This window comes from Mesocricetus auratus, unplaced genomic scaffold, assembly GCF_017639785.1.
Source record: "Mesocricetus auratus isolate SY011 unplaced genomic scaffold, BCM_Maur_2.0 Super-Scaffold_6730, whole genome shotgun sequence".
NCBI lineage: Eukaryota > Metazoa > Chordata > Mammalia > Rodentia > Cricetidae > Mesocricetus > Mesocricetus auratus.
In genome coordinates, this window is record NW_024429184.1 from 102,437,155 (window position 1) to 102,447,125 (window position 9,971).

The 9,971-nt window shown below is 49.5% G+C and overlaps 1 protein-coding gene and 1 pseudogene across 4 annotated transcripts in view; both read right to left on the reverse strand.

Moving 5' to 3' along the window:
* Snx24 (sorting nexin 24) overlaps positions 1-8,715 on the reverse strand; it is a 140,469-nt gene extending 131,754 nt beyond the window's left edge. The window contains exon 1 of one of the 4 annotated variants that reach the window (XM_040741812.1): positions 8,221-8,430. In XM_040741812.1, the coding sequence (XP_040597746.1) occupies positions 8,221-8,280 (60 nt within the window). In that variant the 5' untranslated portion in view covers positions 8,281-8,430. Of the gene's footprint in view, positions 1-8,220 lie in introns of all 4 variants that reach the window. The other 3 variants (XM_005069117.4, XM_040741816.1, XM_040741815.1) reach the window with 3 other exon arrangements.
* LOC106021064 lies at positions 1,198-7,987 on the reverse strand (annotated as a pseudogene).
* Positions 8,716-9,971: the final 1,256 nt, after the last annotated feature.

Sequence of the window (9,971 nt, forward strand, 5' to 3'; positions counted from 1 at the left end):
GACAAACTGGGTAGGCTACGGGAGTGAAACCCTGTCTTTAAAAAAAGCTGGCAAGGTGTCTCAGCAGGTAACAGCAGTGACAAGTACTTGCTGCCAAGCTCAACAGTCTGATTTGAATCTCCAGGAAGCATACAGTGGTGAAAATCTGATCTCCATGTGCATACCCAGACACACACACACACACACACACACACGCACACACACACACACACACACGCACACACACACACACACACGAAAGTAAAAATGTAACTACAAACAAGCAAATACGATAGGGACTATAGTCTAGTGGTAGAACATCTACCTACCCTTGTCTAGCATGCAAGAGGTCCCGGGATCAAGTCCCAGCAACACCACCAACAAATGAAAATGAGCTGAGTGTGCAATTTGAATATGGCTCATGTATTCATGACTGTACACCTGTGCAAACATGGTTACTACACCTTAGCGCTTCTGTTGGCAGCATAGCTGTTTCTGTGTTTAGACAAGGTCTCACTATGCTGCCCATCTGGACTCCAACTCCTAAGGAATCCAGCAGTGTGAGCGCTTCACTGCCTATCTTATTATGCAAAGTGGCCTGGGAAGTGTTGAAGTGCTTTCCTATTTCTCAAGTGAATTCCCTTTTAAAAACATAAACAAGGCTGGGGATATGGCACAAAGACAGATGGATTGCCTGCACGCCCAAGGCAAAAATAAAAATTAAAAGGCAATAAATGTCTTCGAAAAGATTTTTAAATTACTTTTCTCCAGGGCTGCATTTTCAAGCTTTTGATCTTTCGAGATTCCTTTTAGACGTCAGAGGTTTGGATCGTCAGTACCGCCACACTATAGACTCTTTCTAGAGCAGTGGTTCTCAACTTGCCCCTTTCACAGGGGTCGCCTAAAACTGCCCTGCATATCAGATATTTACACTACAATTCATAACAGCAAAATTACAGTTATGAAGTACCAAAATATGGCTAGGGGGTCACCGCAACATGAGGAAGTGTGTTAAAGGGTCACAGCTGCCAGGTGGTGGTGGCGGTAGCACAGGCGATTAATCCCAGCACTCCGGAGGCAGAGGCAGACAGATCTCTGTAAGCTTGAGGCCAGCCTGGTCTACAGAGCAAGTTCCAGGACAGCCAGGGCAGTTATACAGAGAATACCCTGTCTCAAAAAACAAATAATAAAAAATAAAATAAATATTTTTAGGTCAGTGTTTTTATTTATTTTTTTCTTCTTGATGTTTCAAATATTTATTCTCAGCATAAGCTGGGGCCTGGGCAATGAGGAGGGGAACTTTGTGGATTTTGCCACATTGACCTGTGGCCAGATCAGCAAAGCCAAAGGATGAGGGCTAGGGAGGTGACAGAAGTCATGAGGTCTGGAATGGGGGCATGGGGAGGCTTCTGAGACCCTCCGCAGGACCTGATTAGGTGAAGTATGTGTCCTGGGGTTTTTCCTGGGGTTGAGGCAGGAAGGCAGGAGCGGCAGGTGCTACTCAGCTGCCTGTCTGGAAACTTGACCTCCACAGGGCTCTGCCCGCTGCTTCTCTCTCTCCTGTTCCACGTGTTTGAAGACCTGAAGCAGATTTCCTCGAAGGACACCTAGCAGCTCCTGCTCACTCCAGCCCCGTCTCGGCAACTCCTCTATGAGCACTGGGTATGGAGGCACATCCTCCAGCCCCTGAGGGAACCTTCCAGATCCACCATAGTTCCCACCGATCCCAATGAACGCAGATGCAATGGCTGTCCTCCTGAGGTGATCAAAATGACCTGCCGCAGTGGACACACAGGCAAGCAGACTGCACTGTGCACCCCCAAGGACAGTGTCACCACCACGACGCCACCGTTCTTTTTCAGAAGCTGAAGGATGTCATCAGGAACATTCAGCAAACTGTCACACACAGCTCTAGCCGCTGAGTGAGAGAAGATCACAGGAGCCCGCGACACCTCCAGGGTCTGCTTCACTGAGGAGTCTGAGGCATGGGTGGACAAGTCTATCATCATGCCCAGGCGGTTCATTTCACTGATCAGCTTGTCAATCCACTGATGTTGGTGTAGAAGCGGTGTCTGAATTTTGTTGCGCTCTCTACCCAGGGAGAGGTGAAGGTAAGTGTCAGGTAGCGGGCTCCTAGATTGTAGAAACTGTGCAACACAGAGAAGCTAGTGGCCAATGAGTGACCGCCCTCTACACCAAGGAGGCAGGCCAGCTTCTGAGTGTTCTTCAGACCGTCAGCTGAGGTCACAAGCTCCAGTTCCGGGTAAGCAGCGCACATTTGGCGAATGAGGGCAATCTGTTCCAGGGCAAGGCGCACAGCATGCCGGTCCTGGGTTTGGCACGGGATGTAGGCTGACCAGAACTGACCGCCGACAAGGCCATCTCTAAGTCTATCCAGGCTGGTCTGGCCATGGGTGAAATTGCGCAGATTCACATCCTGTAGCTTGTTCTGGAATTGCTCTCTCAGGGGCAGAGGCAGGTCGATATGGCCATCCACAAGCAGAAAGTCTCGCATCGGGGCCTGTGCTTGCTCTCGTGCCTAGAGTGGTATCAGCAATGGAGATCGCCCATGTGGTTGGAACGCTGGAGGAGCTTGGAGTGGTCTGGGTGCAGGTTATACCCACAAAGGCGGAACTAGAAGTAGCACCCCCAGCAGGAACAGCCAGTGCCCCAGAGGCCGCAGGCCGAGTGCGCAGAGACCCTCAAGTCCCGCGGGCTGCATGTTGCTCAGTCTCAGTCACAAGAGCCTTTGCGCCTTTCTGCCTACTGTGTAATCTGTTGCCTCCATTTTAAATGCCAAGAGTAGCTAGGCACTGCCTATAATCCCAGCAGTTGTTAAGCTAATGAAAAGATCACTGAGAGTTTAAGGCCATCTTGGTCTCCACAGCGAATTGAGTGCAAACCTGATCCATATAGTCCTGCCTGTTCCAGCAGCAGCGGAAAAGACTCATATGGCCAGAGAGGAAAGATACAGAGTTGTGAATGATGTGACTGAGTAGCTGTTGGACAGGCTACAGCCAGCTTTGGGAGCTCTGGTGAGAATCGCTGCTTTTGGCTTAGGTCAGAAGGGAAGGTCCATAGGAGGAACCATCTTCAGTGGAGTCAGCCTACCCTGGAGACATCGCTCTTCGTCAGGAGCCAGAGCAGCAAGACTAAGGATGCTTCTTCCTCAAGCAACACCAGGAAGTTCCTATAACCTAAGCTGCAGGGTGGAGACACAGGCCCTGGGGCTCCCAGTGTCTTCTCAGTGAAAGTCTTTATTAGCTCACCACAGTGCTTCTGACTCTTGGTGTGATGGAAACCAATTTGGAGTTATGAGAATGCCAAGCTCGTGCGTCCTCTCCTCCGGGAGCACATGGGGACCCCAGTGTTTTTATTTTTACATCAATGAGAATGGAAATAGGAGGCATCAATTTCGTGTAGTCACCGAACTGGTGATGCTAGTTTGTTTGGCTTTCCGTACCAACCATAGATTTTTAAAACTGAAAATGCTCACCGCCGCTGGCATCTAAGAGCAGCCAATCCTCGGATCCCTCCGACTGATCCTCCCATCTCGAAAGAGCCCCTGGCACTTTGCTCCTCATAAGGCACCCTAACCTTCGTCATCCAGTCTGGGGCTCCTGGGCCGGCTGACTGCTGTCCTGGGACTGTTTTGCTTACCTGCAGTCTAAGAGCCGCCAGCTCTCCCTCTTCCCTGGCTCAGTACTGTCCACCTTTGGTGAAGGGTCCCCTCCAGCCATTTCCAGCCCCGATCCCTGCCTGCTCTAAACACAACATCAAACAAAGTCACCTACACCGAAACCCAAAAGGCCGTGGAGTGAAACCTTTGTCTCCGTTTCTGTCCTCATATAGTCACAGTGGGCTTCACTCTACCGCCTTGTACCTCAAATCCCTGTCTTCAGCATGTCCTTTCCATGTTCAGAGCCTTAGGTCAGGTCTTCAACCTTCCCATCCTGGCTATCTGAAAATCAACCACTCTCCACCCCATCGTGTGTGTGTGTGTGTGTGTGTGTGTGTGTGTGTGTGTGTGTGTGTGTGTGTGTGTGTGTGATACATATATACATACATACATAGCCTTCAGGCTTTGTTTGTTTGTTGCTGGGATCACAAACAGAGCATCAAGCACACCGTGCTGCAAACATTACACTCCCACCCTGCCATAGGTCACTCTGATGATTTCCCCAAATCCCTATATGGAGGCCTAAGCCCAAAGTACCTGTGGTGGTTCACGCCTGTAACTCCAACACACAGGAAGGTGGAGGAAGAATACACAGAATCAGAGAATTGAAGATTACCCTTAGCTACATATAACCCAATTAAAAGCCAGCCTGGGCTGAACAAGACCCGGTCTCAAAGACTAAAAAGTAAACCTGAATGTCACACTAGGAGGCAGGGCCTTTGGGAGATAGTTAGGTCATTCAGGTGAGGCCTCACACATGGAATTAGTAACACATAAGCTAGGGACAAGCTAGGGCAAGGGAGCACTTTGCCCTTCCACATGAGAAGGCAGCCAGGCACCATCTTCCAGTCAAGAGAGCCGTCACCAGACGATGAATCTGCCAGCACCTCCTTCTTGGACTTTACAGTTTCAAAAGCAATAGAAGATGAGTTTCCGTTATAGAGTAGCCAGACTACCGGAATTCTAGTCAAAGCAGCCCAAAGGAACTGATAGAGGATGTCTAAACGCAAAGTTAATCATGTTACTTCCTTCCCTAAAGAGCTCCCACCCTGAAACTCAAAGTTCACCGGTTTCTTTTACAGCCCTCAGCCAGTGACTCCCTGCAATCTCTTCGTACAATCCCTGCTGTTTACAGCTCTCAGCCAGTAACTCCCTGAGATCTCTTCATACAATCCCTGCTACTGACTTGAAATTCCAGTCTCACCGACCCCACCTGATCCTCCAGGCTGTTCAGGCCTCCGGTCACTGCCTTAACAGGTCTGAGCTCCTAAAATCAGGCTTTCCAGCCAGCTGAGTCCTGACCACGTGACAGACCTGTGCCTGGACACAGACACTGTTTCAAGCCCCAAGGACTTAGTTCACTGCCTACAAAGTCACAGTCATGAAGGCTCAGAAACAAGGGAATCAGAGGAAACCAGGCCTCTGGGACCGTTTGAGTTTACCTGCTGTCTCCTTACCACAGCCTGGCCTGCTTCTCTGGAGAGCAAACTGACTGGGAGGTCCCCCACCCCCACCTCTACCTCCAGCTTATTTAGTTGGTGTATCTGGAGTCTGAAATGCCAGTGCTCTCAGATTTTTGTCATGAATTTCCTCTTCTTAAAATTCACATGCTAGCAGAAAAACACTAATCAGATTTCAAAGTCAGCATTCCTAAGCCCCTCCCCCACCACAGGCACAGCAGAAGTGGCCCACACAGGACTCTAACAGACAGACTGGAACCCAACACTTCCCTGGCAGCCCCAAGTCTGACTCTAGATTCAGAGACACCGCCTCAAGGACACGAACATCACCTTCCTGCCTTCAATTCCACTCTCAACATAAGTCAGGCCCAAAGTAAATGCCTGTCAGACAGGTTGATTTCCAACTCACTGTATAGCCAAGGCTGGCCTTGAACTCCAGGTTCTCCTGCCTCCAACCCTGAGTGCTGAGATTACCGGTGAGCACCACTCTAAGCCTTGTTTTCTAAGAATCTAGTCCCACACTTGACCTCTGGGAACGTTAAACTCTCAACCAAGAGGAAGAGAAACTGCCTGGGCTTTACCTCCTTACCAGGGGAATTATTCGAATTTGTAGCAGCTTTTTTTTTTAATTAAAAACATAATCACTATGGGTTAAAGGTATTTTTTGCACTCTCAAGTTCATACAGGTTTACCAGATTCCTATCTTAGAAACTATCAGATTTTAAACTGGTTTTTTTTTTGCTTTGCTTTTTTAGTTTTATTAATCTGTTTTTTGCATTCCATAAACTGTTCTTTCTTTCCGTTGAAACACCACTCCCAGCTCTCCTCCCAGAACAGAGACATAGAGCGCACAGGACATTTGGTTAATGTTTGTTAAGTGAATCATGGCTCTGCAACTATAGTAGATATCCCTCGGAAGAAACAAAAACATCAGCTGCTTCACGAGCTTACAGAGAGAAAGGAAACCACCTCAGCAGTGTGTCTGGTAATCGAACTAAGCTATGCTTTTTAAAAGTAGACTTTCAAAGAGTGCACAAACTATCACCGTAAGTGAAATTTTCCAACTGCTAAGTTTAACCCCAAAGGACTCTCCCAAAGTCAGTTTAATTGGCAACATGGTGTCTGGCAAATGTACATCATACACATGCTTATAGCATAGCTAAAGACTAAGAACACGCTCCTCTAAGAAGACAGACAGACCACACACACAGACACACACACCACACACACAGACAGACCATACACACACACACACACACACACACACACACACACACAAATGCATGTAATGAAATCTTTAACAAATAGTATGTAAAGAAGGCAAACAATTTCAGTATTGGGCAATGAAACTGGATTGCCATCTATTCGAAGACACTTATTTCTGCTGGTAATTAGCCTTTAGCTTGGGCTGCCTGAAGCCCAAAGCCCTTAACAAAACGTCATTTTACCTTTAAACCCCAGAAGAATGCCTCCCAAAGCAAGGTGCTAACAGGAGAGGAGGGATTTCTGGAGAATAAAATACAGTCAAAGTTTCTGCTCCATGGAATGGGCTCAGGTTCCAGGATTTCCTTGCTGATATTTGGTGTTTGCCTTGTTGGTGACAGAACCTGTAGCCTTGTGGATGCAAGACAAGCGCTCTCTGCCCCTGACCTACAATCTTTTCTTTAAAAGAAGATTCAGAATACTTAAGCATGTGCTATGTGCCTGGGAGGATTTACAGAAGAGACAGTTACTTTGAGCCAGAGCAGCTTCCTCTCTCCAGTTCCTGACCGTGGCTAACACATTAGCCACTCTCAGAGACACTTCTGCATCTTTTCAGAGGGAGATTTAGTTTTCACTTCCAAAACTCAGGGTTTAGACAGGCTGTCACAAGACACCAACAATACTTAGAGGGAGGAAGGAAGAAGGACTAAAATGCTGTGCCAGGACCGGCAGTGGTGCCACACTTCTTTAATCCCAGCACTCGGGAGACAGAGGCAGGCGGATCTGTGAGTTTGAGGCCAGTCTGGTCTACAGTGTGAGTTCCAGGACAGCCAGGACTGTTACACAGAGAAGCCCTGTCTTGAAAAACAAACAAAATGCTGTGCCGGAATGGCACGGTTAGTACGATGGCAATCAGTCCAGGCCGCTCTCTGCAGTCTTCCTCAACATCCCTTCAGACCCTGAAGAGAACACCGTGTAGCACACCTATTCTTAACCCTTAAATTAGAAACAGCAAGACACACCTTCCATCCATTACAGACGACTGCTCTAACCCACAGCAAAGGCCTTACTCAGCATCTCACCTGCACAGGCAGCAGAGTGATCACAATTATTGTTTGGTATTTCACAAGAAACTCTGGCCAATGACAGAAAATACAGCTGCTAGTCAACAAAGAAGACACTAAGTTTGTCAGTCTGGAATGATCTTTCTAGTCTGTTCTCCAACAACTGCAAAAAACAAAAAACTAAACAAACTAAACAAAACAAAACAAACAAAAAAAACCTCTTGCAAGTTCTAGCCAATCTGATGAGTTTCTCCAGCTTGCAATGACAATCTAACTGAAGGCGCTTAAATGTACTAGGAAATCAACCAGTACTTAACTCATTTAACTTATTCCTATAAGGGTCCAGGCTGTTCTCGGAAGCTGTTTCTACTCAGAGCAAGTCACCAGTCTCAAATTCCCGGGCGACTCTACTCTACAGGACACATGCTAAGGTAAAGCACCTGCCTGCCGTTTCATGCCACTGCAGAACTAAAAAGAAGCAAACTCTAAAAACCATCTGAAAAAAAAAAATCTAAAAATCAATCTATGTGTTACCCCGGCTAATGAACAGCCAAAAGGGTTTTTCTTTTCTTTTTTTCCCCCTTTGGTAACACGTTTTCCATCTGAACGAACCTTACAGAACTTGCAAGCCATGAAGAACCTGCAACACAGCAAGCAGAGGGCAGCCGGGCCTTGCTCCCGAAGCTCCCGAGGCCGCGGGCCGCGGAGGGGGAAGGGATGGAGCCCCGGGAGGAGGGGGGGGCGCTGGGGAGGCACACCCGTCTCCATGACGACCGCGCTGGCGGGGTGGGGGGTGCCACGGGAGGAGGGGGGGGGACCCGCGGGGACGGCCTACCGTGTAGCCGCGCTCCAGATCGCTGTCCTCGTGGCGAAAGGACGGGATGTAGACCTCCATGGCCGCGGCGGGGCCGCGCCACTCTCCGCTCCGCCGCACCGTGCGGGCCGCCCCGCCTCCCGCCGCCCTCCCAGCGCGCGCGGCCCGAGGTGCACGGCCGGGACCGGGATTGGCGGCGCGGGGGCGGCGGGCGCGGGACTCGGCGGGGCCGAGGCGTGGGGCCTGCAGGGCGGCGCGGATCAGCTGGGCCCGGGAGGCGGGGCTTGAGGACCGGAGTCTGCACCGGCGGGTGTGCGCGGCCACGCGGGGCGCCACCCGGGTCTCCGCTGCCCCGCGAGCTCGGGGCGTGCGGGGCGCCCACCCGAGAGTGAGAGCCAGCGGAGGACGGGAAACGCCCGGCTTGCTTCGGCTTCCGTGCCGACTGAGGCAAACCGTGCCGGCTTTCACCGGGGCTCGGCTGCTGCTGCGCCCCATTCAGCCAAGCCTTCCGAGCCTGGGGATGAGACCGCAGAGCCTCAAAGTGACTGGCGCTGGCTCTCGTTCCAAGACATTCACTGCCTACCTCTAAGGGACAGAAAGTGGACAAGATAGAAGAGGTGATTGCTTAAAAGCGTGGTGACCAGACAGTGCCTGTCCCTCGGCCGCAGCTGATAGTTCAGGAAACTGGATTATTAAATTACTCAAGGAAACTGCGTTTCTTCCTTAGGTTAGCGCAGAATAGAATTTAGAAGAAACTATGGGACGCTCAGATGACACCCGCAGTGGGGTTGTCGAAAGTAACTCTGATCAGCTAGAGGCACCCTGAGTTTATAGTAAGTAAACAGTTGCACTCAATTCACTGTGCCCTTGAGGACAGAGGGCATTTCAACTTAAATTCAACAGATGAAAATGAACCCTAAATCACAGAGAAAATGCTCTGGCTTCCTCCTCCTTTTCTTTTTTGTTTGTTTGTTTGTTTGTTTTTTCCCAGATAGGGTTTTCTATGTAATAGCTCTGGCTGTCTCTGGCTTTGTAGACCAGGCTGCCCTCGAACTCACCAAGATCTGCCTGCCTCTGAGTGCTGAGATTAGAAATGTGTATCACCACCTCCTGGCAGTTATCTGTCTTCTTGCTTTAAAAATTGCCCGTTTTGGACTTTGGAACGTCCTTCTCCAAAGCTACCTCTGAAAAGGCATTCTCCTGACCCAGCAGCTACAGCCCAGGATGTAGCCACCCTCACCTCCTGATGTAATTCAACAGTCCCGAAGTCTAGTTTGTAGACTGCCTTAGCCCCTGGCAAGTATCACATTGTATTGTGTGATTTCTCAGTCTTTTTCCGGGTAAATTCCAGAGAGAATCTAATCAAGGGTACAGTTGCCTTTTAAAAAACCAAAATGTGTTAGTGGATTGTGATGGCCCTGGGCTTTAATTCCAGAACTAGGGAGGCCAAGGCAAGCAGTTATGTTTGAGGTCCAGGACAGATGGGGTTACACAGTGAGACCTTGTCAAGGGGAAAAAACAAGAGCGTTCGAGCCAGTGGGATGGCCCAGTGAGTCCAGGTGCTTGCTGCGAAGCCTGATTCAAACCCTGGAACCCATGTGGTAGCAAGAGAGACCCACCTGCCACTGATTGTCCTCTGACTTCCAACACCCACACACAACACAGCAAATAAATAAATGCACCATACTCCCTGTCCTCCTTAGCTTTTTGTCGACTTGACATACGCTAAAAATCAAAAGGGAAGAGGAGCTCAACGGGGTTAAATGCATCCA